Source organism: Calidris pugnax, unplaced genomic scaffold (genome assembly GCF_001431845.1).
Source record: "Calidris pugnax isolate Ruff unplaced genomic scaffold, ASM143184v1 scaffold34, whole genome shotgun sequence".
Taxonomy (NCBI): domain Eukaryota; kingdom Metazoa; phylum Chordata; class Aves; order Charadriiformes; family Scolopacidae; genus Calidris; species Calidris pugnax.
Genome location: NW_015090771.1, coordinates 5,227,396 through 5,240,703, shown reverse-complemented (window position 1 = coordinate 5,240,703; position 13,308 = coordinate 5,227,396). Strand labels below are relative to the sequence as shown.

The window sequence follows — 13,308 nt, the reverse complement described above, 5'->3', positions numbered from 1 at the left end:
AATATTTTCTTTTTTTTTTTTTTTCTCCCATTAAGACTGTTTTGGGCCTGTTTGAGATGGACGCTGAGATCAGCTTGGTCCAACTCCTACGAAGTAGGACTGAGCAATAAGCAGCAAAAATATTTCCAGTACTGATGGAAGGATCCTTCCTATTTGTGGCTGTCGTATTGAGCGTGATGGCTCGATGCAAGGGAGCCAAAACATGGAACTGGTCTGCTGAATGATGTTCAAAAAAGAGAGGGGGTGGGAGGGAAGGCAAGAAAAGTAAACTAGACAACAAATCGGTGACCATTATGTACAGAATGGTGAATGCTGGCTGTAAATTGACATATGACCTTAGAAATGAGTGGTCTTTACATGGTCCACTTAGTCTGTGATGCGGGACGTTGCCACGTTTGCACAGCGTCCAGGCCCTCTCTGTTCCTCATTCTCCTCCCTCCAGGTGGGAGATAGGAAAGAAGTTGAGAGGGGAGCCAGCCAGGACTGCTGGTCCAAATATACAGGGTGGATAGTCCATACCACATGAGCTCATGCTCAGGAGCAAAATCCTGAGACAGACGAGGCAGATGGTGGAGTTTTTTGTCGTTCAAGGAGTCTGCTGCCTGGAGACTGGCTGGGCATCAGTCTGCTTGTGGGAGGTGATAAGTGATGTTCTTTGATTCACTTGGGGAGGTTTTCTTTAATCTCTTCTCTTCACCTATTACACTGTTGTTATGTGGACCCAAACCTTTTCACACTTTCTTTGTTCCTGGTCTCTCCCCTGTCCCACGGGGGGGGGGGGGGGGGGGGGGGGAGGCAAGAAAAGCAAACTAGATTACGAATTGGTGACCGTTATGTACAGATTGGTGAATGCTGGCTGTAAATTGACATATGACCTTAGAAATGAGTGGTCTTTACATGGTCCACTTAGTCTGTGATGCGGGACGTTGCCAGAACAGACAGCCCCCAGGGAGCAGTGAGCAGAGGGACTGCCACGGGCCGTTTGAGTCTTGAGTTTGAGTTTTGCTCAAGTTTGAGCAAGTTTGAGTCTCGCTCTGGGGAGCAGATCTGGGTTCTCTGCTGCCCCACGGTGCAAGCTCTGGGGCTGGAGGAGCCCTGGTGGAGGGTGGGAGATGGGGCTGGCACGCTGTTGCTCTCTGAGGGTTTGGGGCTGCGTTGCGCTCTCGGCTGCCAAGGGGTGTCATTTGTACCACGAGGATGTAAATATCTACAAGCAAACTGGGGGAGGGAAAGAAAGCATCTCTTTGTTTATACAAAGAGCTGTTTTTTTCTTTGCCCTCTTCCGTGGCATTTGCAGTCTCAACCTTAGCATTGTAATCTGTGTAGTAACAGAGCCTGCTGTGTTGATTTGTGATACCCATTAGTCCTGTGCCTCCTCTTCTGTGTCAGAAGACCATGTTAATTGGAAGCCCTTCCTCACACGTTTGTGGCTGTGTCTGTTACGATGCAGGTCTGAAGCAAATGATCTTGCTCTACGGCTGGCTCGGCAGTACCGTGGGCACCAAGATGTGATCACCCTGGAAAAGTAAGTACCTGGAGGAGCTCAGGTGAATGCAGCCAGCAATCCTGCCGTTGCTTCAGAGGTGGCTTCACAGCAGCCCCCCTGCTGTTTGTACTCCACTGCCTGCTGAAAGAAAAGCTCTGTTGCTTTCACACTAGAACAGGTCAGGAAATCCCTTTTCCACATTTGGATAAACCCACGTTTTGAAGATCTCTGAAACATAAGCTTGTTAGTCAGCCCAGAAGGTCAATCACCTGTTGTGGGGCATTTCCCACAGAGACTCTCAAGGCAGTTGGTTTGAAACATCAATGAGTGGTCTGGCCGCTGGGCTGCTCTGCAAAAGGGCTTTCCTTTTGTCATGCTCTGCTGGACATGTTTTGTTTTGTACAAATAAATACTCAGTGGTCAAGAAGAAAGATCCTGTAGCTCTGCAGCGGTGCTGCACTGATCCTCAGCTCTCCTCCAGTGAACACCAGTCCGCACACAAAGCCAAGCAGCTGCAAAATCAGGAGGCACTGGGAGGGCCATCAGCCATGGGGAAGGTGGCTGACCGTGTCTCTGGGTTTCTCTATCCTAGATGCAGCTGTAGGGCTGGATCTTCTTCTCAGGCTGTGATTGGAAAGTCCAGCCAGAGCAACTGCAAGAGCACATGTCTCTATCTGAATGGCACAAAGATAGTTTGACTTGGCTGTTCTGGGATCCCTGTTAGCCCTCCTTGACTCACATGGCCAAGATTTGGAGTCACTGACAGTAGCTTCCATCAGGAGAGGCTGAGGGTGGAGCTGGCTCTGTCACTGTTTCACTGCAATGTCTTCTCCTCCTGAACACCACCGGGTATTTCTTGGCCCAGGTCCCAAGGCTCTGTAGGCTTTTGCCATAGCTGCCATCCCAGTCAGGGTGGGCTTTCTCACCCTTCTTTGTGTCCCTTGGCAGATTTTGTTGACTGGCTAGTGGAAAGGTGTAAAGAAGACAAAAGGAATGCAAAAACATACCCTCCACCCTATGTGTGTGCTGCTGTGAGATTGTGACAGGTCTTTGATTTGGTTTGAGGTTCACTTTGCTTCAAGTTTATGCCTTTATCCCTGAGTGGAGCTGCTACATGCTTTAGGTTCAAAAGGCTGTGTTTCTAATTTCTAAATCAAACTGGCCACCGTATAGCATATTCTGCAATACAAAGCTTTTATATTCAAACAACATTCATCCTTATGTGGCTTCTGCCAAACAGTGTAGCCTGTAGGGCTTTCAGGGCAGGTAGTGGTGTGGTGGTGGTGCTGCTGCAGAAGAATCCCCTTTCTGATGCAGTGGCGTTGGGGTCTGGCTGTTTCTAATTTCTAAATCAAACTGGCCACCGTATAGCATATTCTGCAATACAAAGCTTTTATATTCAAACAACATTCATCCTTATGTGGCTTCTGCCAAACAGTGTAGCCTGTAGGGCTTTCAGGGCAGGTAGTGGTGTGGTGGTGGTGCTGCTGCAGAAGAATCCCCTTTCTGATGCAGTGGCACTGGGGTCTGCAAAGCTTGGGATGGCCGGAGTGGGGGCCACTGGTTGAAAATAAGGGTGCTGGACCCCCCCTGCCCCATCCCCCTTCAGCCACTGTAGGGGCACTGCGGTCCAGGGAACATCATCTTGGTCTGTCCCCATGCTGGCACTTGATTTTATGCAAGAAGAAAACCTCCTGGTTTCAGTCTTTCCAGTGAATTAAGGTCAACATCAATTTCGTATCATCTTTGAGAGAAATGCTGAGGAAATTAAATCAAGATCCCTTAGCAAACAGTACTACTGTGTTGCAGATATAGTTGCTTATTTGGTCTGTCCCCATGCTGGCACTTGATTTTATGCAAGAAGAAAACCTCCTGGTTTCAGTCTTTCCAGTGAATTAAGGTCAACAGCAATTTCATATCGTCTTTGAGAGAAATTCTGAGGAAATTAAATCAAGATCCCTTAGCAAACAGTGCTACTGTGTTGCTGATACAGTTGCTTATTCTGGATTCTTTATGGGCACAGTTGTAAATTTAGCTCTTCTGTAAATGTGACGAAAAGTGACTTTGATATTTAACATTCCTGCAGTGCTTACCATGGCCATGTTACATCTCTGATTGACATCAGTCCCTATAAATTTAATCAGCTGGGAAAGGACAGCAAGAAGGAGTTTGTGCATGTGGTAAGTGTGGTTTTTTTTTGCTTTTTGTTATTTTTATGCCTGTTACGTAGCATATTGAATTACCCACTTCTGATGTAACTATGCTTTCATTCTGTTATGCTGATGCTAAAGTATATACACTTTTCTCTTTGTCTGTGGATTAGATACAGCAAAATTGTTTGCTTTTGGATTTTTAAGAGGGTATTCAGCTGTGAGGCTGATTTCTTTCATAGCGCTCCTGAGTCACTGCTAACACAGTTTGAAGAAATTTGCCAGTATCTGTTGTATTGATTTGGCTAAAGATATGCAGGACTTTTGAATCTAATTCCCAAAACTGGAAAAGCAGACCCCACAAGTTCACACAGATTTGGGTATAAAGCTCATGAGTGCCCAAGGGAGTGGGATACTGTTTGATTTTCAGCCTGAACTTGTATATCTTACAAAGGCAAGTATCATTCTCAGCCCAAAGATGTACACCAAGCAGGTCTTTCCTATCTAGACCTCTTTGTGTTAACCACACTGCCAAAGCAGTATCTGCCTTTTTATACTGCTTCCTTTCTCCTATTTATGGAACCTCTCCCAAAACCATTTGTAGAGGCTTGAAGGTCACCCAGATTCGTACCACGACTAAGATGATGCTGGAGGGGAAGTGACAGACTGGAAAACCCCATTCTCCAGTTGCAGAAATGGATCTTTCTGCAAGAATCTGAAATAAGATGATGCATGAGGACTTGGTAGTGTGTCTTGGGGAGAGGATGGACAGTCATAGAAGGTAGATGTGGTAGATGATGGCTCATTCAACAGTTGAGTCCAGTAATGTTGAACACACCACAGGGCTGGATTGACTCTATGCTCCTGTAAGCATTTTTGCATTTCCATGCAGAAATTCAGGCTGTACTAACTCCTATTGTCTATTTGTGTGGAAAGACAAAACCGCAGAGCAATAGAAAATAAAGTAAATGTTTCATAGAAGGATGGGCTTTGGAAAAAAAAAAAAACAAACCCAAACTGTTTTTTTTTTAGGCTCCTTCTCCAGATATCTACAGAGGGAAATACAGGGAAGACCACCCAGATCCAGCAAGTGCCTATGCTGAAGAGGTGAAAAAGATTATTGAAGAAACACAGAAGAATGGACGCAAGGTATGCGTTTTGTGCTCTAGGAATGCTGAGGCTTCATCTATTAAGTGTGGCCCGGGGCAACTAAGGACATGTTTCTTTACTCAGTCTCCCTTGTTTCCCCCTGCCCTTCTTTTTTCAATGGTGGATTCTGTGTTCAAAATGGGCCATTTTTCTACCTGATGCTCTTATCATAACTTTTCTAGGCATCAATAGTTGTAAATAAGCAGATACAATCAAAGCAGTTTAATTTCCTATTTTATGCACTGAATCTACTGATTGTAAATATCCTAGGGCAAACTTTGAGGTCAGCTGGGAAACTACATCACAAATTCTAGCAAGGATATATAAAAGTCCCCAGGACGTGGAGAGAATATGCTAATAAAATCTTGATACTACATTTCTGAGTCTAGTACCTTAAGATAAGTTTGGGGTCATCTACAGAGGTGAACCTTTCAATCATATCCAATATGACTTTGATAAAAGCAGAAAATTTCTAACAGGCTTACTTTAAAAGTGTGTTAATGTTTTGTGTGATGGCATTAGCATTTTGAGACATGTAGGGCTTGATCCAAAGCCCACTGAAGTCACAGAAGACTTCAGTGGAGATTGGAACAACATATTTCCTCCTAGTCCAATGCACTTAACATCACTCTTCTTTTAGTTTCTTCATCGACTTTTTTTTTATTCTCTACTAACGGATAGTTTTGTCTTTTTTTTTTTCTTCCCTTGTTTCCTTTCTTTTGCATATTTCTTAGGTTTTGGTGACATAGACCCGTGGCAGGACAAGTTGTGCTAAAGGCTAAGCCTCACATGCTACGGAAAGCTTCGTACTCTTTGGCCGTAGCATGCCCTCTTCAAATATAGTGTACGGGTCTTTACACGTTACTGCTCGGCCTTGTTTCCAGGAAGACTGCACCAGCCCAGAGAGACCTCTTGATGCTCAGGGAGGGGTTCACAAGTGGTGTGGGGATGCAATCCCTAAAATAGCACACTTATGCTGAGACTTTGGGGTAATATCGTATCTCTGCTGCGTAGACCTCTGCTGTTGACAAGAAACCAATTTTGATGTTCCAGTGTATCTGATCTGCTGCTCTTACCCTTCCTGACTTGAAATAACTTTCTTTTTCGTTCCTAGCAACTGGAATTATTTCACCTGTAGAATTTTTCTCCTCTTTTGTCAAGTGCCTCCTGCTGACATTTTACTTGTGTAGTTATTTGCATTAGGCAGGGGTGCCCAAAACATAGCCTCAGGTCATCTTGCGGTTCAGCTTCAGCCCACCTTTACTTGGTGTTCAGGATTGAACAAAAAAGCTGATCACCACACATACCCATTACTGGAGAGCCTTGGCATTAAGCAAGTTTCATTAACCTCTTGGGGAGAATGGCAAACACTGTAAATTCCTGTAAATTGAAATTTGTAAATACATTTGCAGAGCTCCCCGGAGCCTGATCCAACAGCAGCTGACACCAGTGCCTTCCACTTCAACAGCTACAGGACTGGACCTTAGTGGAAGGTCCTTGTATTCCCATCAGGTTGCAAAGGTGGCCCTGGCTACTATGAATTTGGGCACCCCAGATTACAAAATGAATAAATTCTTTAGCCGTAGCTGTTCTCAAGAGCCCTCGGTTGTCCAACCCATTGTGTGATTAAATTAAGGCGCACGTTTAAACATTTATTTCTAGATTGTTAGATGTTTGTGTAAAGGCCAAGTAGACGAACACAGCTCTCACTCACCTGAGTTTGTTTTTTGTAGATTGCTGCCTTCATAGCTGAATCCATGCAGAGCTGTGGAGGCCAAGTAATTCCACCTGTGGGCTATTTCCAGAAAGTTGCAGAGTACGTACATCACTTCAAAAGGGTGTAACTGGAAAATTAACCAAAGAAACAGGTTTTTCACTATAGGCTTATCCAATCAATTCAGCTATCACGCTCTCTTATTCTTGCCTATCTATCTGTGGTTCCTTTCTACTTTTTGAAGAGTATGATTCCAGGTCTATTGTTCATGTAACATCAGCTGACTAATTGTTTTTAGCTGGATAATTGTCTTTCCTTTTCTATTTTTAAACCTCAGGCCATAATTTTGATGGGAGATGAAGTTAAACCACCACAGATATGACCCTGCAGTACCATTACAGTACCCCTGTTTTGCATCAAAAAAAAATGAGCAAACTAAAAATTTTATCAATTGCAATAGCTATAGCAGCTGTGTTTCAGCAGCCACGTTCTTTCTATTTTTTTTCTAACCTGGTCTCACACTGGAGAATTTCTGTAATACAAACTCCCTTGTCCTGGATTGCCTAATGGAGATGTGTACTGCATGGCTAGCCATATTCTGTTTGTCCTTAGGTACGTGCGTGCGGCGGGTGGAGTGTTCATAGCTGACGAGGTCCAGGTTGGCTTTGGCAGAGTGGGGAAGCATTTTTGGGCATTCCAGCTGCAAGGCGAAGATTTTGTGCCTGACATTGTCACCATGGGCAAGCCCATTGGCAACGGACACCCTATGTCTTGTGTGGTCACGACAAGGGAAATCGCTGAAAGTTTTGGCGCCTCCGGACTGGAGTATTTCAATACCGTAAGTTCGTAGATGAATGTTTGCCTTTTTTTTTTTTATTTTTGGTCTGAATTTAGAAGTTGTTCAGGTGATTCAGCTAGCATCTGCACCCATCACTGTATCGCATTACTAAGAGCTCAAGTCAACCACAATCTAATATATATAAAAGCAAGTGCAGAGGCTTTGAAATATGCTCTGTACCAAGTGGTATATCTTAATATGGACCAACACTATGTTTCGGGCAAGTCATGTATCTCAGCTCACATCCATACACATAAATTCTTCCTTAGCTCTCTCTCTCTGCCCCCTCTGAAATGCTGACCATGTAAAATGTCATTCTCTAGGATGGGCTCTGTTCTGGGGGGGCTCCTGCCCTGGCAGACCTTAGAAAAGCAGCTTTCTTCATGTCTACCGAGTCCTCTTTCTGCTCCTGTGACTGAGCTTTCTTCCCAACTACCACGAATCCCCCTGCTTTCAATGGAGTTTATAGGCTCTGGCTCAAGAAATACCAGATCTGTCACCCACTGTTCTTCACAGGAACGTTTTGCCTGTGCATGCAATCAGCAAACCATGAGAGCAGCTTGAATGTTTCAGCTGTGAAATCTTCAAATTACTGAAACCCAAAGTGGAGGAAGAGGGAGCCCCTCCCTTGGGCCTCTTACACTGCCCAAAGTGTGGGGGTCAGTGCTCCACAGCCTGCACAGGACAGAAGTCCCCACCTCTTCAGGCTTTCCTCATGACATACCAAGGGGGAGAAGGCAACTAAAAACTGCATGGATAGACACAGGTTAATGTCTCTGATGGGTTTTGTTTTCCTATTTGTCTTTACTATCAGTTTGGAGGCAATCCAGTGTCTTGTGCTATTGGTCTGGCTGTGCTGGATGTGATAGAAAAAGAAGATCTCCAAGGGAATGCTACACGCGTAGGAAATTACCTCTTGGAGCTGCTCGCTGAGCAAAAGGAGAAACACCCCTTAGTGGGAGATATCAGGTGGGTGCCTCACAGGAGGGTCAGAGAAGAAAAGTAACTGTGCTAGAAAAATCAACAAGTTTGGGGTGAGGGGAACACAGAAACATTATGTCATGATTACGCTACCCCTCTTTTTTAAAATGGACTACCCAAAACGGATACTGTAATGCAATAAATTTTTCAAAAAAGTTGTCCATCCACCTGCTCATTTAGGCATAAGAAAAGTTCTAGGAGAGAGTAGGAGAAAGAGCCATCCGTGTGCAATAGCCCAGTTGTCAGCACATTGTTGGGCAGATGGAGACTTTGTTCAAATCTCTGGTCCATCTCATTTGGAGATGTTAGTGTGGGTTTTCCTTATCTCATGTTGCTACCATTATACCTGCCTTCAGGGTTTTTTTTTTTGGGGGGTGGGTGGGTTGTGGGGTTGTTGTAGTTCTTGGTTTTGGTTAATTGTCCTCCAGAGGTCCCTGGCTTGAGGGGAGCAGGACAAGAGAGAAAGAAAATTATTCTATCAGTCTTAACTGGCCGTATAGTCTTAAGGAGCCAGATAAATTTATTTATCCAGAAATATCTGTTACCTCACTTGATTGTCTGAAGTAGCCAGTGCCAAAAGACAACCAAAGAAAAAGTCTCCTCTCTTTCCTGCTGCTTCTTGCCAGGGAAGGGAATTGCACTTGTTAGAAACAGGCTTTGCATTTCGCAAAGCAAAGGCTTGAGTTACTGACACTGGATTTCACCTGTCTGTGGTGGTTTTTTTTTTCTCTTCTCCAGGGGTGTTGGATTATTTGTTGGAGTGGATCTGGTGAAAGATCAACAAAAGCGAACACCAGCCACAGCTGAAGCCCTTCACCTTATTTACAAGTAAATGTTTTTCTAAAGACTATGTGCAGAGATCAAACGCTCCTAATGTTCCCCAGCAGTTACTCATTAATTTCAGTCTAAATTTGTGTAGCTTTTCATAACATAGCACTAGAAAAAGAAAGGTTCCAAAATGTAACTCAGCCTGAAGGGTCTGACAGGACACAATATAGTTCTATACCTGCGTCTATTGCAAATGTTTCCTCTTTCCACAGGCTGAAAGAGCATCAAATCCTCCTTAGTGCAGATGGACCTCACAGAAACATACTAAAATTTAAACCACCAATGTGTTTCACAATGGAAGATGCAAAACACGTAGTGGAGACAATTGATGCCCTTCTCACAGGTATGTATGCTCAAAGGAATACTCTTCTTCATTCACTTCTGGGTGACCTCTTAGAAACACCAGCCACCATAATCTAGGCCATTAGGTGCAAGGGAAAGTAATCAATTACAGTTTGTACCACTTGGCCAAACTGCTGTTCTTAATGTAAATTATTATAAATAAGTCACCTATGCTATATGTTAAGGAGTGAATATGTTAATTCAACACAGGCCTGATAGACCCTGCTGAAACACTGGTGAAATTTTCCATAATGTGCTCTACCTTTTTTTAACTGGCGTACTGGAACTTGATTGTCTCACTCAAATTTAGCCTGAAGGTTTTTAGGCTCTATTTATCTTTTACTTGGGGACCAATCCAGGGGAAGATAACGACAGGTATACTGTTAGTGTAAGGACTCTCCAAGCCCATTCTACATTGAACCCTCCCATCTGCTGAGATGATAACAACTGGAGTTACCCTAGCACAAACCTGTTGGACAAAGGCAGAGTTCAGCACTGAAAGGTCTATCAGTCAAGCTGCTAATTTCATTCTTTTCTCTAAACACCCCCAGGCTCACCCCCAAGTGATTACATTAGGATACATTAATCACATTGCCTCAGAAAAACATTTTAGGAAGCGTTCATCATTTTTCACTTATTCTCCTGTGTGATAAATGCCCAGAGGAATAGCTGATTAGGTATTTTTTACTTCAGTAAGCTGTTAAATTGACTGTATGCTTACTTAGCCCTGGTTCTTTCTAATTTAATTATTACTTTCTTTAGAAATGGAAGAGGCAACTGGAATGAAGACAGAAAATAACGCATCTACAAATGCACAGTGTAAAAGAAAAGTAAGTTTTGAATTTTTTTTTTTTTTGAACTCTTACTTGGATAGGTGTTTGGCGAAGCAAGTATATATTACTTTGGTAGAGCACACCTTCATTTTTGGTTGTGTGAGTGGTTCTGTGCCTTGAAACTGAGCTCAGAACATAACCCACTACTAGAAACCTGAGAGGAATGTGTTACTGGGGAGAATCTAAAAAGATTTGAGTAATACAGACCTACAATGAGCAACCTGTTATAGACAAGCCCCTCGCTTTGTCTGTCTTGTGTGCAAACAAGACTGACCAGGCTTTGAGCTACACAAAATGGTGAGCTCAGCAGCCAACAATTTTACTAGCTCTTGTGCATTGTGTGCTACTGATGGATATTCGGCTTTCTAAGCAAGCATTCAGCCTGGAAGATGTCCAAGTTTTTGGAGAGTTCCAAGGATTTCCTTTCCACCATAGCTCTTTGGGTACGAATGGCTGCCATGCATCCAAATTAGGACATCTTAGGTTGCAGCCCCAGCTTTGGATAAATCCTATATAATTTTTCACACCCTTAAAAACGCGTCACCCTGCTGTGTTATAAGAAAACTCGTTGAGCTGGTGAGTTTTTGTCACTCACCAAACCTTGGTGAGTTTTCCAGTGATGCTGTGAAAGGTGGGAAGGCAATAGCTCAGGTGTCTAGGGACGTAGTAATTAAGGCAGGGACCCTGTGGATTATTGGCTGTCTAGATGAGACTAGATTTGGGGTGCAAGCCTCCTCTTGCAGACGTTTATACACATTCAGTTCAATTCTTTTCAAAGCCAAGAAGTTGTGCCACTGAAAGAGGAGAGTTAGGCAGAGCTACCTAATGGGAAGCAAGTCCAGTGGCTGCCTGTTGGAAGACGTGCATGTGCCTTCACAGACACCTCCATTTCTGTTTCAGATGACCGAAGGGAGTTCTCAACCCGAAGGTGCAAATGAAAGCACTGGCCATATGAACGGAGCTGCCTGCAGACAAGAAAATGGGCTTTATTCTAAAAAGCGCTCAGTGCCAAGTAAAAGAATAAGAACATGAAGAAGGGAAGGTTTCCTCATTCAGTTTGAATTTGTGTCCAGCTTGCTTTTGAGATGAAGAGTGCAATAGTCCAAGTCCTAGGATCTGTGTGAAGCCTAGTTCTACCTTCCATACACTGGCTGAATTCCTCTTAGCTTCAACAGGAGTTTTAAATACCTTTTCAGATACATGAGAACTGCACCATGTGGCTTGAAATCTAGATGTGACGGAACGGACAAGTGATACACAAATACCTTGGTGCTGACGGCAGGCTTGACATAGGTATACAAACTCAGTGAAATCTGTGGATTTACCCATATTACACAGAATCTGAATTGCTTAACCACCATACAAGCAAACGCCAATCCTTTTAAGTTTCAAATGATATGCTTAATATGCTATTTTTACAAGATTTTAAATTTCAATATGTAATATTGAGATGTTAATTACTTCCCATGTTTTAATGGCTGAATTCACAAAACAATGCTTGAGAGAGAAATCGTTATTATCTTCCAGTGTAACTTAGGTCCTATGGACCATATTCCCAGTTGATGCAAATCAGTGTAGCTTTGTTAACGATGCTCTACCAAGAGTCAACCACTGTGTGTGTAGAGAGACTCAATGTTTCTACAAGACATTCTCACTCTATGTTCAAAGAAAAAGAAGAATCTGCATTCTAATTTTCTATGGATAAAGCAACTTTTATAGATAACTATTTATACAGAGTAAGATTTTATTATTTTTTTCCCTAAAGTTTATATATTGAACCCTCTCAGCCCCAAAAATATGCAAGTAGAGTATATATCAATTCAGACACACTGGTTGATTGAATTTAACCTGGGGGGGTCTCTCAAAATGAGGTTCCCAGGGCCAGCCCAGCGTGCATTCCCATGGATTTTAGTCGTTTTGACTGTTGTGGAAATTATTGCCTGCTCCTGTTGTAGCAGTGCTGTTACTTCTTCTCAGAGGTGATGAAGAGTTTCATGGGATCCTGACACATAATGGCTGTGCTAACCTGTGATAGATTACTAAAATGAGAGGACCACTGCATAAAACATGCATGCAAACGCTTTGCAGCCACTGCCTGTCAGTGCTGCAGATACTTTAGACCGACCTGCCTCCTTATCAGTGTTAAATTTCAACGAGAGCATGCAGGCCCTGCTTCCCATTTTTAATACACGCACAGCTCTGTGCTATGGAAGACAACGCAGGGCTTTATAAATCGTTTGCACTTCAGATAAAAAAAAAAAAAAGACAAAATTTATTTCCTCTTCAGTTTAAATACCCTAAGTCCTACTGTTCTGTAATTGCTGCTAATGATCCTACTGATATGACTGAAAATTGAGCACCTTATCTAATTCCGTGTTTTCCACAATTTGCTATATTAAAATTGATGTTTCCAGTGTAACATCTTCCAACATCCTCAAGCTGGCTTATTTTCTGTTTCATGATCCTTAAATAATTCTTCCATCAAAATAAATATCTTATTTGTAATTATCACATCCTCTACAAAGAGGTGGGCTTGTTTGTTTTGATTTTATTCTTCAGTAAGACCGATTTGATGAGGGCAGTAAGTTCAGTTTTGGCTGGGGGTTGTCTCCATGCCAAAGCATGGCCTTACATGGCCCTCAGCCATCGGCAGCTCCTACACTCCAAGCCAGATGTTACCTCAGCTGCCACAATGCAGTCCCTGCTACCTAAGTGCCAGGAAGGATGCCACAGGGCTTTTCCAACACAAAACTACACAAAGACCTAAGTCAACCTGCCCCATCCCTGCTTAAGGCCAGGCTGGATGGGGCTTTGAGCAACCTGGTCTGGTGGGAGGTGTCCCTGCCCATGGCAGGGGGTTGGAACTTGATGATCTTTAAGGTCCCTTCCAACTCTAACCATTCTATGAACCTAATTTGGTGTGCATTCAGGTCACTCCCCCTATGGAGTGGGGCTACTTACGTTATATCTCATCCATCGCACGCAGC

General features: G+C 43.4%; 1 protein-coding gene and 1 long non-coding RNA gene across 2 annotated transcripts in view; one reads left to right on the top strand and one right to left on the bottom strand.

Moving 5' to 3' along the window:
• The window catches only part of ETNPPL (ethanolamine-phosphate phospho-lyase), a 15,608-nt gene extending 2,776 nt beyond the window's left edge, over positions 1 to 12,832 (top strand). The window contains exons 4-13 of the mRNA XM_014941110.1: positions 1,451 to 1,525; positions 3,573 to 3,666; positions 4,669 to 4,785; positions 6,519 to 6,601; positions 7,112 to 7,337; positions 8,152 to 8,306; positions 9,057 to 9,146; positions 9,359 to 9,489; positions 10,251 to 10,318; positions 11,222 to 12,832. Of these exons, the coding sequence (XP_014796596.1) occupies positions 1,451 to 1,525; positions 3,573 to 3,666; positions 4,669 to 4,785; positions 6,519 to 6,601; positions 7,112 to 7,337; positions 8,152 to 8,306; positions 9,057 to 9,146; positions 9,359 to 9,489; positions 10,251 to 10,318; positions 11,222 to 11,353 (1,171 nt within the window). The 3' untranslated portion in view covers positions 11,354 to 12,832. The remainder of the gene's footprint in view (positions 1 to 1,450; positions 1,526 to 3,572; positions 3,667 to 4,668; positions 4,786 to 6,518; positions 6,602 to 7,111; positions 7,338 to 8,151; positions 8,307 to 9,056; positions 9,147 to 9,358; positions 9,490 to 10,250; positions 10,319 to 11,221) is intronic.
• Positions 1 to 13,308, bottom strand: part of LOC106887539 — a 55,769-nt gene that overhangs the window by 3,615 nt on the left and 38,846 nt on the right. Inside the window, exon 3 of the long non-coding RNA XR_001411916.1 lies at positions 6,500 to 6,629. This is a non-coding gene — a long non-coding RNA (uncharacterized LOC106887539). The remainder of the gene's footprint in view (positions 1 to 6,499; positions 6,630 to 13,308) is intronic.